This window comes from Pleurodeles waltl, chromosome 6 (genome assembly GCF_031143425.1).
Source record: "Pleurodeles waltl isolate 20211129_DDA chromosome 6, aPleWal1.hap1.20221129, whole genome shotgun sequence".
In the NCBI taxonomy this organism is placed as follows: Eukaryota; Metazoa; Chordata; class Amphibia; order Caudata; family Salamandridae; genus Pleurodeles; species Pleurodeles waltl.
The window spans coordinates 1631527093-1631547705 of NC_090445.1; the positions used below are offsets into that span (position 1 = coordinate 1631527093).

The 20613-nt window shown below is 44.8% G+C and overlaps 1 protein-coding gene across 1 annotated transcript in view; it reads right to left on the bottom strand.

Moving 5' to 3' along the window:
- The window catches only part of BRINP1 (BMP/retinoic acid inducible neural specific 1), a 352354-nt gene that overhangs the window by 80358 nt on the left and 251383 nt on the right, over positions 1 to 20613 (bottom strand). The window contains exon 5 of the mRNA XM_069241525.1: positions 14664 to 14769. Coding sequence (XP_069097626.1) covers positions 14664 to 14769 — 106 coding nt within the window. The remainder of the gene's footprint in view (positions 1 to 14663; positions 14770 to 20613) is intronic.

Sequence of the window (20613 nt, forward strand, 5' to 3'; positions counted from 1 at the left end):
ACTCGGAGCCATTTGGGACCGATCGTATATAAGCATTAACAATAACAATTGATAATCTTCTGTTAAACGTAATACACATGGCTTTTAGATCTACAGAATCAATTCCCAAAAGCTTATAGTCACACTGCAAATTCTTGTTAACAAGTAATAAGAGCCCACCTTTTGCCCGGCCCCTCCCCTTCTCTGGAGGTATAGCAGGTGCACTAAATGAGAGAAATCCATCTATATTGGTGGCATCCTCCGCCCAAGTTTCCTGAAACAAATATATGTCTATTTTTTTAATAAAAGAGGCCCATTCACCATCATCTAATTTCTTTGCCAGGCCGGCAACATTCCATGACATAAGTTCTAACGTACATTTATCTTGGTTTGTCACCACGATTGTGCATCCAGCGTCTACCGCGCTCGGGTCATTACTACAAGTGTTTGATGATGATGCTTTGTCATCCCCCGTAAAATGTAAGGCCTTGGAGCAGGCCGTCACATTAGTTACTAGTTCAGTAGTCAGTCATACAGGATTAGGCAACGGCCTGGGATTAACTTCCTTTCGTGCAGCACCTCCGCGGGAATTAATTAAACCATCAGATCCTGCCAGTCCCATGGCTGGTCCAGTATTTTGTGGGTGTAACATGAGTCTAATTCCCTCCCTGGTTGTTGCATTATCCAAGTGGGTACGACAATCAAAGTCCATTAATTGTGTCACCATATACTTGTCTTCAAAATAGATAGTTATTATGTCAAGATTGGTCCCTGTGATGCTGCTTCTCTTGGCCGATATTATGTCAGAACGAATAACAGAGAGACAACTTCGTCGGGAACGTATCCAATGTATGACTTTGTTGATCAAGGAAGCTTGATTCTCAGCTAACCCTGGCGATAGTTTTGGAACATTAGTCAAATAGATTTTATTTGTTCCCTGACTTATAAGCAGGTCCTGTTCTTTATTAACTATACTCTCAATATTGTATCGGGAGAGAGTGATGTTGTTAGAGGGAGTCTTATGTGACTTGTTAGGGGTTTGTGTAAAGCTGGAATCTTGGACAGTTTCCGGTGGGTCGGATTTACTAGTCCTACCTCTGGCCCTGTCACTAGTAAGATTACTTGACCAACTACCTTGACGGTCTCTGTGCCTAGGTACATTTGTAGACCTCCTTCTGGGCCTCATATTGTCAATATTGGGATCACAGCGGTAGTCTTCCCTCCCTTGAAGAGCTGTCCCCCTTCTAATGGGGAGACAACAATTGTCCCTTAACTCCGTCCCCATTGATGGGGCAGATAATGGGAAGGCTTCTTCCCCCCTGACCTCCCCACAGACTTTACAAAACCCGGCACAAGCACGGTTGCTCTTCATAAGATCTATTAGTACTAAAACCAGTCCCTTAACTTCATCAACTCTCTGAAGAACTGTAGCCAGGTTGTCTCTACTAGCTGCTGGTTCTTTGCCTTCCGACTCGAGCTGGGGGATCAGTGAAATAACACTAGGGTTGGGTTTTCCAACTACTGGCTTGCACTTGGGCACACTCGTGGGCACGGGCGAATCCTCTATTACCAATAGAGGTTCAAAGCGATTAGTACAGAATAAGCTAGGGACCACCTTGATCACCGGAGTCAGTGGTAGAAGGGTTGGTGTATGTGGTACATGTGGGAGACCCAGCTGGGATACTGGAGGACTCGCTATGTTATAAGTGGGTATCGGGAAGGGGCCCCTACAATTATGCGGCCCCCGTCTCCATCAACCCCTATTATAGTATCTGTAGGATCCCTTGACCCCTTCTTTTTAAATAACTCTGGGATTTTCCTATCCTTAGGGGGGCCTCTCTTTAAATTAGTTTCCCCTAGAGTTGTTTGTGTACCTAACATAGACTCAACTTCTTTAACTAGGAGATCTATTTCATCCAATGGGTTAGACCCATTGGGTATAACTGGATTCAAAGGTCTACTTGGGCGTTTTTTTGCGATTTTAGTACCTTTGGATTGCGCTGGTAAATCTATAGCCTTCCTTTTCCCCATATTGGGAAGATGCCCGCAATGGGATAGCTTAGAGGAGGAACTAATGAGGGAAGGGCTGAGTAAAGAATAGGCTTCTCAATTTAGGAATAGTAGGATGGTGCTATAATCTGTACGCTCTTAAACAACTCTTAGATAACAAGTAATTCTCTTACTGCAGGTGAAAGAGATGGGGCCCAGCCCAGCCTCCTCCGGTCTCTGACGGGCTAAGGACGGGCCCGCCCTTGGCCCGGGCTTCGCCCGGGCGCCGCCCGCGCGCGTCCCGCGCTGCGGGAGCGCGAGGATAATTTAAAGGGCTCCTGCCCTATTGCGTGGCTCTCTTCCCGGCCTCCCGGCTGTGACAGCGCTTCCCGCGACGGCGGGAGCGCGAGGATAATTTAAAGGGCTCCTGCCCTATTGCGTGGCTCTCTTCCCGGCCTCCCGGCTGTGACAGCGCTTCCCGCGACGGCGGGAGCGCGAGGATAATTTAAAGGGCTCCTGCCCTATTGCGTGGCTCTCTTCCCGGCCTCCCGGCTGTGACAGTGCTTCTATTATTCTTGGCACAAGATGTTAGAGTGATGAGGTCGGCAGGCACAAGCTACACGAAAACCCTGTTTTGAGCTTGAGGAACAAAGAGGACCTCAGGCTGGGCCAGAACTAAGCGTCAGGGGCTCCCTAACTCCTATATTTGTTTACTGGAGCGAGACAGATCTCCCTTTCTCTGCTGATACTGTGCCAGAAAAGTTCCAATAATCTGAGATTAATATGATTCTACATATCCCTGTATGTGCACCTAGTTCAGTCAGAGTGATTTTACAAAGAACATCATCACTAGTCCTGTTTTGTAAACACAGTGGCATATTTCAGAGCCCCTAGGGCTACCAGAGCATACCTTTTTGTGATGCTCCGGTGGCGCTATACCCTGCACTGTATTAAGGCGGCGTTAATCCATTTTAGTGGCTTAACGCCACTTTATAAATACGGCCCCTTCACACACACCACTTTGCGTGGAAGGGACGTGCAGTGGCTGTTGTTGTGGGCGTGCCACAGCAACACCCATTGCATTTTGAAGCTGCCTCAGATTTATGAGTTTTCGTAAACCTGAGGCAGTGCCAAAATCTAACGCCACGTCAGGGGTGGCGTTAGCAAGGCACAACGAGGAGAAATGCTTTTATTCCTCTCGTATTTTGCTTTTTCTATGTGTGCTGCATTCTGCAGCATGCATAGAAAGAGCAAAATGCCAGTAGTTATTGTTTATATGTGTAAAGGTGTCCCTTCTTGCACATAAACAATCATTTCAAAACTACACTTTGGCACTTCTATGTGTGCTGCATTCTGCCGCACACACAGAGGTGCCCAAATCAAAATTCATGATGGTTTAAGTGCAGGAAGGGACCCTTCCCACACATAAAAAAATCAAACCACTCAATGCAGATATCCATGCACGATGGTGCAAGGATGCCTGAGTTAGTGCTAGGCAGATAAATTTAGCACCAGCGCAGCGGGAAACACAGGGGTGCGCCGTATTCTAATAAATACGTTGCATCCCTGCTTTTCTAAAGTGGTGCGGCACTGCCAATTTTGGCCTCTTTTTTTAGTAAATCTGGCCCACAGTGTCCTATTAGCATGAGAGTTTGGCCAGGTGGAAGGTGCCATGAGAGGTATTACTGACAGCTGGTATTTGCAGCACTATGGAACAGAAAATACTACTAGGGGATATGACACTCATTTTCATATTGAGCTTCATAACACTTTTAACATATTGTAACTATTGTAGGAAATAAGAGCTCCAATTTCACAATTTAGTTTCTAGTGTCTGTATAGAGAGAAAAGGACACCCGAGAGAGGAGGGAGTGAGTTTATAAAGACAAAGGCGAGGAAAGGCAGGAAATAGGGATTAGAGAGAAAAGAGAGAGACTAGGGATAGCAGTAACAAAGAGACAGAGACAAGCTGGCTATGAAGAACCATGTGAGTAAGAAAAACACCAGGCAGAGTGAGAAAGAAAGAGCGAGAGACAGGAGAAAAAAGAGAGACAAAGGGAGAGATATTGCAATCAACAGCTCAAACAAAGAGTAGACAGAGAAAGGGAAAAGATGACCAGCAGAAATAAGTGCTGAAAAGAACTCGTACAGCACAGAGAAACCAATGTATGTGTAAGACAAAGAAAAGTAACAGTGTGTGTGTGTGTGAGAAAGTGAAAACAAGAGAAAGAAATACAAAGAAAGTGACAGACAATAGCAGAAGAGAGTAAGAGGACATTACAGTGAGAAAGGATACATGTAAATGGAAAGGTTATAGAGGGATACTCTGGTGAGAGAGGGAGATAAGTGTTGAATAGAAAGAAAGGTGAAAAAGAGACACTATTGGGGTGATAAGTGAAATAGAAAAGTAAGAGACAAAAGACGACTAGGGTAGGAGACAGGTAGGGGAGAGGAGTGAAAGAGGCAGAAGAGAGGAAGAGGGACAAGGCATTGACGCTAAGGTTCTGCCCTTGCTAGTTGAGATAGCAGCAGCTATCAGATATGTATACCTTAAATTGGAGGCAAACATACAATGGAAAAACAGTCCCGTTGGTTTAGAAGAGAGATGACAAATGTAATCCAAGGTGAGTCAGCAATTTCGTGCAGGCTGAATGGGAGGTGTGAGTGCAACATCTGCCTCACCTCAGCTATATCGCTATAGTACAGTAAGGCCCAGATTTACTAACATTCTGTGTCGTGTGTGCCAGCTTATTGGGCGCAACTACAACATAAAATTTATTTCAGAATTTACACAGCGTTGCAAACCTAATTTGCATGGCTTTGTGTAGACTTGCAAAAAAAAAAAAAAAAAACACAAGGAAGCAGGGAGGCGTTAAATGACTGGGGCACGGGCGTTCCTGTACACGCATCCATGTATTTTGAAAAAAAGCAGAATAAATAAGCAATTAAAGTTTCGCAGTTGGCGAAAATGGGAAATTGCCAGCTACATGAGAAAGTGGAGTTTCCCATTATTGCTCAACGTTGTATGGTCTGCCAGTCTATGATCACTTTCTGCATTAGGCTATCCCCAAGCATGGCATCTTGGAGCTGGAAATGGCATAGATAACGATGCACCTCTCACAGACTGCCAGTAGACCTAGGAAGGGCATCCTAAACAGTGTACAGATCCAGGTTGGGCGGTGGGCTTATTAGGAAGGGTGCAGGTGGGCAGAAGAGGACACACTGCATCTGGCAGGATGATTAGACATGCTGCGTAGGGGCAGGCTTTGAGCAGGTCAGGCAGGCTTAGGAACCGTTAGTGGCAGATTTAAGAAAGGTGGCGTTGCACACAGTGCAGCGCCAATTGTTTTGCACCCCTTTGTGCTCCCTAATGCCACCATGTGAGCGCCATATTTATAATATGATGCACCATGGTGGTAGTTAGGGGACTAGCATCAGAATTGTTGACGCTAGTCCAGCTCTTTGCATGATTAGCATAAAAAAGTTTGACGCTAATCCTGCAAAGCTCCGAGAGGCCCATTGTAACCAATGGAAGCCTCCTTATAACGCCCTCTCTGAGCAGGTGTTAAAAATGCTAAAAAATGATGCAAATAAATCTCTTAGATTTCTTTGCTCCATTTACCCCCCTCCCTGTCCCAACGGGGAAACACCTCCTTTGTATACATTACCCTTGATGCTAGCATAACGTAGCACAAAGGGTTACAAAGTGGTGCAATGCATGCATTGCACCAATTTGTAAATGTGGCGCTGCGTTTTTGGCCTTCTAACACCACATTAACATAAAACAAGCATTTGCAATGTAATGGGTCTAGCATTTGCTCGAATTAGAGTTATTAGCGTTGTAAACTCCTAACCGGACATTTCTTGACACATACATTGAAAATGAAAAGTAAAACAGTTGACATAAGCAAGACGATTCACAGTGCCACGGCCACCATGAGCATTAGTGCGAAGCAGAGACACTAAAAGAAAAAGAAGTTTGCTTACAGTCCATGAACGAGTGGTAGTGTTGAGTGTGAGGTGGACGTTGTTAAAATCCCAGATACATACCAACACATCGGAAAAGTAGCGCTTGCACGTTGCTATGCTTGACCTAAAAATGACACTAATGTGGGGTTAGAATGGCGCTATGGGCTTTTTAATATGTTTAAATAGTTTGACAACCAGGACCAGCATTATTTAGGCAGTGCACTGCCCCTCCGTGTGCAGTGGTGGTGATAGATTGTGTACACAGAGATCGGTTTCCTAGACCCCATGTCTCTAAGGACTTAGTCAATGTGCCAACCCAATTCAGAAAAACTGTTGTGCTGCAACACTACACAGCCCACTGAACAATATATTTGTGAGGCGTGTTCAATCTAGCACTAAGTCACAAGACATTATAGGAAAAATTAGTGAGACCACAAACCCTCTTTGATTAAGGAATAACACACTCTGTAAAAAGGATGCATTTTAATTATTTATTTTCAAACTAATATCCTAGTCCACTGAACTGGATGCACATTTTAACCCCAATAAAGTTTGAATAACAGATACCACTGCAGCAGGATTACTGTTATTAACACACAGCAATCTTATTTTTATTTTCTCCTTCTTCTATGCCCTTGTCTAATTCGAGAACTCTAGCAAAGCAGCAAATGAAAGCTATTTTGAGTTTCAGAGAAGGAATACACCTGCATACCTGTTTGAGCAATGAAGTTGTTTGAGCAATGAAGTTCTCTGCCCAAGAAAATAGCAGGACCTGATATTCTTGTCTCATGAGGCCAGCTGCCCTGATTTATCGGCACTTGAAGGCTAATCTGCTAGCCTCCCCATGAAAAAGGAGATATAGGCTCTCATTACTCCACTGCCTGCCAAACACGTACCACCATCAGGCCACCTGTGTGGTCAGAACACCGCCAGCCCTATTAGGAGTTCACCGCAGGGCCTTAACATTGATGCCACTGCCCGTAAATCAGGTAAAGAAAAGCACGATGGGCCATGCAGAGGCTGGCGGAAAGGGGACTCATAATCCCCAGGGCAGTGCTGCAAGCATCGCTACCCTGGTGGATTACGATCGCCAGGGTGTCAACTGGCGGCAATCTGGCAGTGCCTGCAATCCGACCATGGTGCTTTCGCCATGCTCGTAATGTTGCAGTCGGACTGCTACTTCGGTCCGACCGTGACCCAGGTGGTCTGGTGACCGCCAGGGTTATAATGAGGCCCACAATGTATAACCTATTCCAATGTTGCCTGGTGTGAAGACTCCTCTCTCCAGTTCACTTTCTATGCTAAATTGTTATAGAAATTTTTTATTATTGAGAACTCTTGGTGAAATCAGCTAATGGAATGTGAGATGACATGATGCCCTTTCAATTATTTTCATTCTATGAGTCTGTGTTCTTTGAATGCCATCAAAACCGAGATATTAAGTTTTTATTACTCATAGAAATTAATAACAAGCTGATGTAGAAAAATGAAGCAGTCAGCATTTAGATAAAACATTGCAAATCTATTCATGCAGGCTTGATTACCACATTGCAGAACATAATATTATAAACCCAACATGCATCATTTAAATCACGTGTGTTCAGCATTTTTATCAATTCTTTAGCATTTGTAACTCAAGCAAGGGAATGCCCGGAATAGAAAAGACACAATATTCATGACAGCGCACCTTCCACTAGTTGTACTGAGTGCAAACAAGGAAAATACAAACTATTACATAGAATGCTCTGCATCCAGGGCATGGGTCAGTGTATCAGTCAAGGGAAGAGGCTGTTTGAAGCAGGCGCTGTGTCTTTCACAGTGCAGGCAGCATGTGGCCTGCTTTACAAGCACAGATAAAGTTCCCCCTGTAGGAAGGTGCAGTGCGTGACTGTACTGCCTACAGGCGGATGCCTGGGGAGTCCATTGAACCCATTCATCCCCTCTCTATGGGTGCCCTCAGGGACACTGACAGCGCATCACCCCTTTGTGACACACAGTCAGGGCGACTTCTGACAGGCTCTTTACCTTTATGCCCACACCAATAATATGGCATGGGTACAGAGGCAAAGACTCCATGCAAATGTGAATGCTACTTAGGATCGAACTGGTACTATATGTGTGCACAAGCAACTACGGCCCCTTCTGTAATACCAAAGCATTCCATGGTGCAAAAAAGAAGACACCACCACTTATTGCATACTAGGGGATCACTTGAACCCAATTGTCTTTAAAATGAAGAGTAGATGGAGTGGAGAATGGGTCTCACAGGAACAGATGTGATGGGTGGCTGCTGAGGATCACAAGCCACCCACATTAACAAAATTGCCCCATACTTTTTAAAACTATGACTAGCTAAGAGTTGCAAGATGCATGGTTTCATAATTTACAAAGCAACACATACTGCAAGTATACATAAAACATAATGATTGACAATTAACAACAGGGCACACTGCTGGTGTACACACACTGAGGATTCCATTGCTGAAAGTGTGCAGTAATGGCAAGGTAAGTCTGACGGTTCCCCTATAATGGGTGAATGGCTGTATATGTCAGGGAAGTCAGGGTTAAGTATTACCATGGCATCTTAGTTTTTTTAGGTTGGCATGAGCCATTTTCCCTCTCACGGACTCATAAAATGACTAAACATTGCCTGAGCCTTCCTAGGCAGTCTCTGAGCTGTTGGGCCTCATGGCTTCACTACAAACACCCTTTCTACATGCCAAGCTATATGAAATTCAGGAAAGGAATACAAAAACTCAATTACAACATGGACAGTTTTGGGAAAAGAGTGACGAAGATCATCTGATTCATGTATGTTTGCTCCAGCTAGAGCCTTGTTACTGGCAGCATAGAAGTGAGTACTAGTACGTTTGAGGAGAATCATGCTGCATACATACTTAATGACTACAAAAGTTGCACATTGTTGTTCTGTGGATATACTAGGCACAACATTTCAAAGCTACACGTGTAGGCTTTCAGGAGCACCTCTGCAGGTTCCATAGTGACAACCTCTTGGAGGAGCAAATTACTCCACCATCTTCTCATAGTGTATTGTGGCTTGCTACCACAACTGATAGGTTGTGTGTTTTAAGGATATGCAAGTCTCATAGCATAGCAGTCACAGTTCTCTACAATAACTACAATGCTCCACAGTCTGTGGGGTCTTGGTCAGGAGACTGGAAGGCGCACCTTGAAGGCACACCTCCTTTGATAAAATACTTATGAGCTTTACAGTTACCTCAAAAAATGGTGAAAAGTGTGGGTTATGGTGTACTATTTTACAGGAAAAATATAAGTATTGCTGAGTGGGTAGTTAAGCCTCCCAACTATTCAGAGATGTTTCTGGTTAAGAAGCTGAATGCCATTTCAAGACGTCTTTTGCTTTGTGGCTTCACAAAACACATGCCACACATCACATGATTTAAATATGATTTCTGTCAGCCTTTGCATCTAAATGTACTCTGATCTCCCCATCTGCATATTATAACAGCTCTGGCACTTGAGTGCCATATAAGAAAGGAAGCCTAACATTCCATGGTCTCTTCTGTGGATAAAAGCCACCACTCATCTTGCTAAGTTAGAAACTAACTGTTAGATCTGTCAGTTTTAGGGTTGTCTCTCCCAAACGTTTTGGCTTCCTCCCCTTATTTTTGCTGATATCATTTTTGCTGGCCTCTTGGAGTTACCTTTTTACAAATAAGCTGTAACTTCCAATTGGGAGCAGGTAAACTGTTCATTTTTTGTCCTTTGAATTGTAGTGAATAATCTTCTATCATGGCAAAGTCAGATTTTAAATTGCAATTTTTTAAATGTCACTTTTAGAAAGTTGCCATTTTCCTGCCTTAGCCATCAGTGCCTGTAAGCTTCTCTGGGTCACATGTCTTGATGTAGCTGACAGTTGGCCTTTGTGTATTCCTTCAAGACAGCCACACATAATAGAAAACTTAGGTGTGCCTGGATAGGCCATCACTGGCAGGATAGAAGGGCACATCTGAGCACATCCCAATTTACACTTGAATAGACTGTGTCCTACCTCTACACAAAGGGCTGCATGTCTCTTGTAGTTGGCCTGGAGCCAAGGCAAGGAAGGCAGACAGCATGTGCACTTCAAAGAGAATTTCTAGAAGCTTCTCCCACAATCCAGAAGAGGAGCACCAGGTAGAAATATCACCATGCATCTGGGCCTGTGGATACCCTCCCAGGAAAAAGAACTGCTGTGCTGCTAAAAGGACTTCTACTTTGCTGGACTGTAGTTCTAAAGGACGGATCCCCTGCCGTGCTTACCAGATGCCAGCTGTACTCTTGTCTGGGTGAGAAGGACTGGACCTGAAACTGTTTTAACCCAGGATGCCAGAGTGATTCCAAGGGCTAGTTGCCTTCTCTCCTGATTGAGCCTTAGGGACATAAGGCTTCATCAACATCGACCCCAGCACCTGGACTCTGCCATCTGTGAGTCTACCCTGCCAAGTTGTGCTACCCTAGTCCTGGAACCTTTGAAGTGGGACTAAAGTGCTCTGCCAACCTCTGGGGAACCGATGCAGCTTCCCTGCTGTGTAGTAAAACCCCAAGCAGAACCGATACATCACCGCTACTGCATGGAACCAATGCTGCTCGACGCATCGTGGACACAGGCCCTCACATCCCTCATCCATGGCAGCCTTGATAATGATGCCGGACTGCGCATGGCTGCCTCACAGCGCCTCAGAATTAATGCAGTACCCAGTCTGCATGACACATCTTAAACGCTGGACTCTGCATCACAAGCCCTGATTGACGGGATTTTCTGCGATGATGCAGGACCTCACACCACAGCCTTGCCACATCTTGGAACCCACACACCACTTCGTCTGCACACCACGTCTTCTACGCGGATCCTTGCAACGCTCCATAAAGCAGGATTTAAGGTACTTTGTTTAATTGGACTTGGTCCCTGCAGCAACCCTGTCCTCCATTGTGGTCAGCCTGACCTGGTCCGGAACGACCAGATGTCCACAGTTAGCACTTTGTGTTTTTTTTGGTGCTGTTTTTACTTACATTTTTAAACCTACATCTCTCCGGTTCTACTGATTAGGTTTTTGTTGTTTTGGTCTTGTTTTGTTTATTAAAAATTACTCTAATTTTCTAATCTGGTGTGAGATCCTTTTTGCTTGGCGTTTTCACTATATCACTGTTTGAAGTGTTGCACAAATACTGTGCACATTGCCCCTAAGTTAAGCTTGACTGCTCCCTGCCTAGCTTCCAGGGATTTGAGCACAGGTTAAATTGGGGTTTGCTCATGCGTTACTTTGACAAAGATTGTGGTTGCTGCAGCACCAGGGATCACACCAGAGTCAACCAACACCCAGTTTCTTACAGCAACCAACCAAGACTCCACCAGAGGAGACTACCTATGGGTGAAACTTTCAAAACTGGCACACCTACATATAGTGCTTTTTCACTCAACACAAAAGAGGGAGAGAAGAAGTAATGAAGAGAAGGGGTCCACTGTGTTCCTTCCTGTTACGCAATGGAATGGGGCATGCTGCTACCTGTGAATTACATTGGAGAACTGAATGATATCAGAGCAATGTTTTAAGTGAATAGGTGATGGAGGGGGTTCTTGTGGGTTTAAAATATCTGTCTGGTTGCTGTTATTACGTTAATATAGAATAGGGCATATCAATCACAAACTCTGCATGCTAAAAGAAATATACACACATACATGGTGTCTGTTTGTCTGCATCTGTAAAAAAATGAAGAGATAATGTGGAAAGTCCTGCAACACTGACACTTATGTGCCCAACAGCAATGAGAATGGCTAGATTCAATGATTTTTATTGCACTTTTTGATTCACATTGCTGTTGGGCACATAGGTTTCAGTGTCCTTTGAGCATGTAGAGTGTGTGATTGAGCTGCACTTTGCACTTATGTAATGAGTGGTTTCAGGGAGTAAGACCTATGGCCCTGACCTTGCCACAGTGATGGGTGGCTTAAACATGTAGACCAGATACAAAGAGGAAGTTAAGACCATTGAACCCCTCACAAACTTCCCAATTTGTTTCCCAGATTTTTATAATACCTACTGGAGTGTATTTTAAAATAATAACAGCCACCGGACAGGTATTTCTAACTCACAAGAAACCCCTGCATCTCCTATTCACTAGAAATATTGGTCTGATACCATTCAGTGCTCCCAAGTAATTCATAGGTGGCAGCACGTCCTGTTCCATAGAGGACAGGAAGGTAGCAAATGATAAGTATGCCACCAAGGCTAACACTTGTGGGTGAGGGTTCTCCTTACATAAAGCGTTTGCGTTCTCAGTAAGGAAAGTCTGGTCAGTGGATTTGATAGAGCAAGGCTCTCTCAATTGAGTACATAGCGCTTTTCCTAGACAGTGATCCACGTGTGGTTTTATTGCAGGGAATTGGCTACCTTATGGATTTCAAATTTGTCTCTGCTCAGGCCAGTCAATGGTTTCAAAAACTCTATTTCCATAATAGGGTTTCCATCAACAGTCCTTCCTATGTTCTAAAAAGGATTCAAAACTGCCATATTTAGTTATACAAAAATACATTTATACGTTGTAAGGATTTTACTATGGTTAATCAAACTCAAGCAAGTTACAGGAGAGGTGAGCATTACAGAGCAATATTATCAATTAGCTTTATCTCACACATGAGGTGGAACAGTAATGCATGCAGCATATAGCAGAGAGGGGTGGTCAAACTATGAAACTGTGTTTGAAAGTAGTTAATGACGCATACATTTGCAAATTTGGCAGGATAAACTAATTTTTATTAGCCACATTTTCGTTTTCACTAGGGGTGTGCAAAATGTAAATAATTTGGGGCCACATGTACGAATACTAGGTTTTGTGACTTGCAAATTGCGAGTTTTAGTTACTCGCAAAACCTGATGTACAACAGTGTGAATGACACTGTTTACTATTCCCAATGGGGTCGCAAATGACCTAGCTCATAAATATTAATGAGGTAAGTCGCAATTTGCGACCCCATTGTGAATGGCCGTCCTCACAGTGATGGTGGCCAGCTGGGGGGAGCAGACGACCATGTCTGTGACTGCTTTTAAAAAAAGATTTTTTTTTAAATTCAGGAAAATAGTATGCATTTAAAAACGAAAATGAAAATATTTTCGCTACCATTCACAAAGGGGGAGGGGTCCCATGGGGCCCCTTACCATTTGCGAATGGGTTAGCACCAATTTGAAATTGGTGTTAACTATGATTGTTTTGTGACCGCATTCACGGTCACAAAACAATCTTACATCGCACAGCGACTCGCGATTAGGAAGAGAACGCCCCTTCCTACTTGCGGCTCGCAAACCTATTTTGCGATTCGATAAATAGATTACTGATTCGCAAAATAGGGTCTGTACATCCCAAAGTGCTTATTTCTTTTTGCAAATGGGCCAATTCTGTGAATCAGGCTGTTTGTGACAAGAAAAAAGGTACGTACATCTGGCCCTTAGTTTTGTGTAATTACATGAAATTTCAGCAAAATTATGCAAAATTATACATACTAAGATGAAATGCACGCCCATTTTTTAACACTATACTTTAGGGCTAAATGCATCCACACTTTTATTTTTGACAGCAAGACGTAATTTTCAGTTAAAAATCCATCATGAAACACAAAAGTGAAGCGAGCAACAGGCCCTCGAATTCTAGCCAATTGTAATATACTCACACAATTATGATAAAATGTTGCTGATGACATTGTGCAATAATGCAATATATCAGAGTGATGAAATTTAGGGAATTTCATGAAAAAATCGTAAATCAAAACTCCAAAAAGTATGCAAATTATTCCAGCGTAATTTAAATTTCGCCTAGGCCTCCTTTTCACCCTGGCTACAAGCAGTGATTTATCTGGGAATGGGGAGAAAAGACCCTTAAAATTTGTGGCAGTGAAATGAAAGGGAAAAATATTTTTCATGGAATAAAAAAAAGGAAAACCTTTTAAAGGGCAAAGGTCCATTCAAAAGGTATTTACACACACCTACGTATATCAGGGGTGGTTTAAATCACAAATATGATTTGAAAAGTTTCACAAAAAATAAGTAACGTTTGCTAGCCAGTATTTCTTGTGAAAATGGAATACAAGGAGATACTTCACATTCAAAAGGCACACAAGATATTGGCAAGAGACTGGCTCAAGGCCTTGATTTTACTGTTCCGTGACGTAATTTTATACTCAAATGCGCTTCCTACGGATGAAAAAGCGCAGTAAATATTTCACCTGCCAAATCTTGGGAAATTTCAAGAAATTTACAGGACAAAAATTCACAAAGTACAGGCCCAATAAATATGTCTGTGTTACTTTGACATCTGCAAAAAAGATTTAACTTGTGATGCAAATGGAATTCACGAAAGAATTTTTGAGCTGGTCCTGGGACATTTTGACTGCCTCTACGCTCAAGGATCATTTGTAAAATTCTGCATGAATTCAAAAAAGCTCAGAAATTCACTCCAAAAACAGGAGAACACGGTAACGAGTACATTCTCTGACCTTTTTGAGAAATATGCTGTGCACGTGCATGTGCAAACTGCTGATTTAGCACAAGTTCAAAAGGCATTTGATAGATTTAAAAAAATCTAAATATGCCATGGTGCAGACATTAGCTATTAGTCAGTGGGAATGAAAAGAGATGACCGGAGTTCTTCACTCAGAAATTCTTTAAACTGTTGCCCTTCCTTCATCTGCATCTAATCTACCCTGTGCTTACCTTGGAGATGAAGTTTACTTTCGGTGCTCTGCAGTAGGACGGAACTCACAGAGTCCAGGTTGTCGTAACTGCTACATCCCAGCGGACCAGTCCTGGTTTCCGTGACCTACAAGACAGAGAGCTTTGTGATTTTTTGATTCTGTTACTGAAGACATCACTTACATATGTTAGTCTACGGAACTGTGTCATCGTTTCTTGTATTGCTGGGTATATAATAAATCACAATAACCTCTTTAAAGGGGAACCTTAGTCCCCACAGGTGTATATAAGCATTTGAAGTATGTAGTACAAAGTAACTACTATAAAACAAGGAGCTCTTCATGCAGAGTTTTTTTAGTAGGTAGTTCAGATGTAGGTGTAGAGAGAAGGCAGAAGTGAGGAACACTGGTGTAAGAATGTTAGATTACAGTGGCGAGGGGAAGGCACTATTGGAGATGTGAAGTGAGTGGAAGATCAGTGGGTGGAAGGGATGGAGCTTGATAGATCTCCACTCGAATGACATTGGCCCCTCTGTGAGAGCTATAAAATTAGTCAGATTCTATATAGCCTGTACGAGCAGTGGGCAGTATTTATATTTCTCTCATCTGGAAGTTCCTATCAAGTCCTCAGGGTGCCCCAGCATGTGAGGAAGCTTTCTTCATCGCTTTCACTATAGCCAGCTGCCGAAGGCTATACATTTTGTTCAAGGCCCTGAACCCAAGTTATAGGCCCAAGCCAAAGGTGAGGGCTAATAATGAGGTTGAGGGCCTTTAGCAACTAAAGAGAAATAACATAATACGCAATGATACCAATGTCCTTCTGAAATACCTGTGGAAACGAAAGAGCAACAGTTATCATGGCCCGCGTATAAGTTGGGCTGCTATTCGTGTTGCTTATGGGTGTGGTGCCACTTATTTGCAAACTACACCCCATTCATGGGAAAAAGCACTCATGAATATCATGTATAAAACAATAGACAAATATAGGACAAACTACATTTAGAAAAACATGTAAACACATAGACGCGTGAAGCACCTCTAGAAACACACATGTGGTGCATAAGTGACCTACTTTTTTAGTGTCTACGCTCTCGTATTATAGATCCTCTGCGTGGAGTGTGTGCCTGTAATAACACACTGAAAATATATGTAGAATATTAGACTCACCAAATGGCCGCTTCTGTGACGTGTTACAAAAGGGGGGGTTAACGCACTTACTTTGTCAAAGCGACACTTCCGCGTGGTGCCTAATGCTCACCTTCCCGGGGACCGAAACACCATGACACGCGTGGGCGTAAAGTTTATAAACTCACTGCAGCTGACGCGTCTTGACCTGCTACTACGTGTGGCACTAGACCACTCGATTTTCAAAATGGCAGCCTCCAGTGGCCCAATTTAGGGCTTCGAGGACCCCCCCAAATTAGGAGTCGTCTGTTAGTGTCTGTTTTGGCACCGACCTTAGTAAAGAACTGGAAAAGAAGGTGGGGGGGTGGCCGGCTGCATTTATCAGGGGGGTAGGAGCTACTTATTACGTGAAAAATAGCCATGTGGATTTAAATATAATAAAGGATCAATATATATATATATTGTTTTTTTTATTGAAATCCCTAAAGTAACATTTACTGGTGTATTTTACATTTACTAATAGTGCAATACTGCCAAATTTGTTTTTCACTATTGTAAGGCCTATCTCTCCCATAGGTTAACATGGGGATTGCCTTGAAGTATTATTCCCCATTGGTAGCAGATAGAGATACAGAGTTTGGGGTCTTTGAACTCACAATTTAATAATACATCTTTTAGTGAAGGTGGTTTTTAAATTGCGTGTCTGGAAATGCCACTTTTAGAAAGTGGGTATTTTCTTGCTGAACAATTCTGTGCCTCCGCTTGTCTGTGGAACACATGCCTGGGTCAGGATGACAGTTGGGGTGGTTGTGAATTCACTCTAGACATTCATGCAAAGAGAGCTGAGGTGTGCCCTGCATATCCTGATGAGTCTTCCTTGGCAAGCCCCTGGAGTGTGTCTGGGGCCAGGACAGGGAGAGGGGGGGTCTTGTGCAATACAAAGTCTTTCTTTTGAAGTTTGCCTACTTCAAAGGCAGAAATGAGTATAAGTATTGGGCTGCTGACCCCACAACTTGGATCAAGAGGAGACTCTGTCAAGGAGAAGCTGAATAAATGGGAGAAGGAGTGCTGTGTGTGCTTGGTGGGGTTGGCTTGCAGTTGCTGCTTCTGCTTTGGAAAGGACAAAAACTGGACATTGCTGTGCATCCTACTTGTGAAGTTTATCCAAGGGCTTGGACTGAGCTTGCCTCCCGTTAAGAAGTCTCAGGGACAGCAAAGACTTCACCAACCAGCCTCTGGGTTCTCGTACTGAAGACACCGATGCACCAGGTGGTGCCCACTCCAGTTCCGGGGCCCTTGAGAGCATAAAACCAAGAAGAGTCAGGCATTCCAACTTTAGACTATTCCAGAACTGGCGCTGCTGCCCACTTCCACACTTCTGTCTGCACCCAAAGCCATGGTCCTCGCTGAAATGTAATAAACATGATCAATGTCGTAGGCTTGGCTCCGCTGGCCCAATGCTGCCACAGCCCCTCTGAATTCCCATGACATCGTGAGTCCGAGTGCCCTGTCACAGATGTCTGTGACATCCGACTCTGTCGAGGCTGCTGTGGCCCCGTGGTGTGACCTCAACCATGTGACGTTGCCTCATCACATCTTGACCCGCTGGATTCATTGACCCCACCGGATCGTCAGGAACCAACACCTCACTGCCAACATCACCTCCCCTCCGCTGCCTCCGCAAGGAAACAATGCCTCACCTCCATAAGCAACCAACACCGCACTTCCTGCGTAGCAGCCCTGAACCTGCACTGCCTCCAGCAACGCCTCACCTCCCCGACTCCTTGCCACATTTTTGACTCTGCCTCATTTCTAAGGTACTGTTCCTGGGTTCCATGCGACCCCATGACCGACGCCGCACTTCCTTGCAAGTGGCATCGGACCCCATTATGTTTCACCAAGTAGTTGCTGTGAACAACTCTGAGCACCAATACAAGGTGGTGCAGGTTGCCTTTAAATGGGGGGGAGGTCTCAGGTTACTTGAGGATAGCTGTGAGTCCAACCATGCTTGTTGATTGTCTGCTAGGTAAAGACCTGGAGGAATCCTCTTGGCATGAGGTCCAACACAGGTCAAACTTGGAGATGGTGGGTCTGCCTGAGTGGGCATGCATGACCACTTGGTGTATGGCAGCCGGTATGGGTGATAAGGAGGACCTGTAGCCTGAAAAAGTGGCCCAGGTGCCTGCCAGGAAGAGAAGGAGCAGGAGGCATGGGAAACTCATGCCAAAAATTCCCACAGTCCGGCAGGAGGCTGAATCTGGGGGACACCCCGGAACTAACAGGGGAGCAGATGGTCGAACTGGGGGATGTGCCTGAGCTGACCCATTGGCAGCAAGAAGGGGGTCCCACCAGGGAGGAGTTCTGAGAGGTGCAGAAGACATACCCTTCTCTTGAAGTTCTGCTGAGGCAGGCTGCAGACCAGGTAGCTGACAAGGAGTCCTGATCTCATTGGATCTAGAATGGAGAATGGTTTCCTGTATATTGAGCATAAGACTGCTGAACCTAGGGTAGCAAGAGTGCTGGTATTACCTGACCGTTTCAGAACCTTTCAACTGGGTCTGGCTCATGATGTGCCTTTGGCAGGACATTTGGGGCAGGATAAAACATTTGAGAGCATTGCCACCCACTTTTACTGGCCTCAAATGCAAAGGCACTCTGATGCACATTGTAGGTCCTCCCAGACTTTCCAGGCAAGTGACAAAGGTCGGGGGAGATGCAAGGCTCCTATCCAACCATTCCCCGTCATGAGCACCCCTTTTGAGCAGGTGAGGAACGAAATTGTGCTCCAAGACAGCCTTGGGCAACGGGTACATCCTGGACTTGGTGGACCATGCAACCCAGTAACCAGAGGGTATGCCTCTGAGGTCAGTGACGGAGCCCATGGTGAGCCAACAATTGATGGGGATCTTGTCCCACATGGGGCTTCCTAAGGAGGTGGTATCCGACTGGGGTACCAACTTCATATCCACATATATGAAGTCACTGTGGAAGGAGTGTGGGGTGACCTACAAGGTCACCACTCCTTACCACTCACAAGGAAATGGGTTGGTTGAAAGGTTCAACCATATCCAGAAAGGCATGATTATGGGTCTGTCAAACTCCCTGAGGCATAAGTCAGACGTCCTCTTGACCTGCCTTCTCTTTGCATACAGGGAGGTGCCAAAGAAGGGACTTGGCTTTAGCCCCTTTGAACTTCTGTGTGGGCACCCTGTAAGAGGACCTCTTAGCCTGGTGAAAGAAGGCTGGGAGAAAGCTCCCAGTAGGCCCCCAGTATGTATTTAGCTATGTTCTGGCCTTCAGAAACCAGACTGCGTGCTCCACTTAATTCGCCCAGGTGATCCAGGAAGCAAGCTAGGAGGCTATGAAGAATTAGTATAACTAGAAAGACTCTCCGTTTGTGTTCCAGCCTGCCCAGAAAGTATGGGTCATGGCCCCAGTGGAGCTTTGTGCTCTACAGGACAAGTGGTCTGGACCTTTTAAGGTGGTGGAGAGCAAGCTTATGTCACCTACCTGGTGAACTTGCAGACTCCAAGAAACTCTTTGAGGGTCCTACATGTGATCTGCCTCAAACCACATTTTGAGAGGTGTGACCTGACCATGCTCTTGGCAACAGATAATGAAATGGAGGAGGAGAGTGTACCTCTTCCTGACATCCTGTCTGTCAAAGAGCAAGATGGGTATGTGGAGGGTGTGAACCTCTCCTCAACACTGACTCTAGAACAGCAGAGGGACTGTCGCCAGTTGCTGGGGCAGTTTGGTTCTCTGTTTTCCTTGACCCCAGGAGTTACCCATTTGTGCAACCATGATGTGGACACTGGGGACAGTCCCCCTGTGACAGAAAAAATCTACAGGGTGACTGACAAGTTCAAAGCAAGCATCAAGACAGAGGTCTCCAAGTTGCTAACCTTAGGGGTGATAGAGTTCTCCAGCAGTCCTTGGGTCAGCCCAGTGGTATTGGTCCCAAAGGCTGCTACCCCAGCTCCCACACCTGAACTTAGGTTGTGTGTGGACTACTGTGGTCTCAACGCTGTCACTAAGACTGATGAGCACCCCATCCCCAGAGCTGATGAGCACATAGACAGGCTAGGAGCTGCCAAGTCCCTTGGTACAATTGACTTAACGTATGGGTACTGGCAGATTGCCTTGGCCAAAGAAAGGTCAGAGTTTTCAATGCTAGAGGGGAACTACTAGCTCTGAGTCATGCTCTTTGGGTTGAAAACACTCCTACCAAATGCTGGGGTCGGAAGTATACCTGGGGAGTAACCACCTGCTAATGAAAGTTACAGGCTGGTCTAGACCCTCTATGTTTAGCTGTGCTGGAACTGTCCCCAAACAATTGTCTGAAGCTTTGGTCTGCACAACAAATTCCTTTGAGGAGCTGTGTGTCTTCAGCATGGGTGCCCTGCACATGGATGCCTTCAGTGCATTATAAGGGGTCTGACAAGCCTCAGTTCAGATCACTTTTTCGGGCTGCTTCTTGGAAGTCAGCTCTGTCAAGGGGGCAACAATGTTGCTATAGCCCTTGACAAATCTCCTGTAATAATCGTGAGACCTGAAAAGGCTCTCATCTATGTCTGGGTCCTGGGGGGTTCCCAAGCCAGAATGGTGTCAATCTTAGGTTATAGAGGAGCCACCTGGTTGTTCCTCACCTGGTGGCCCAAGTATACCACTGACCCCTGCCTCGGCCAAGTCCCAGAGAAAAAAAGTAAAAAGAAGAAGAAAAGGCAACAAGGTAGTGACACCCTGACCCTTCAGCTCTGGTGCTGGGGTCCCAGAGGGACCCTGCTAGGGCATAAAAAGCATTTATTTTAAACATCCCACCCTTTTCTTTTAATTAGATGCCAGGT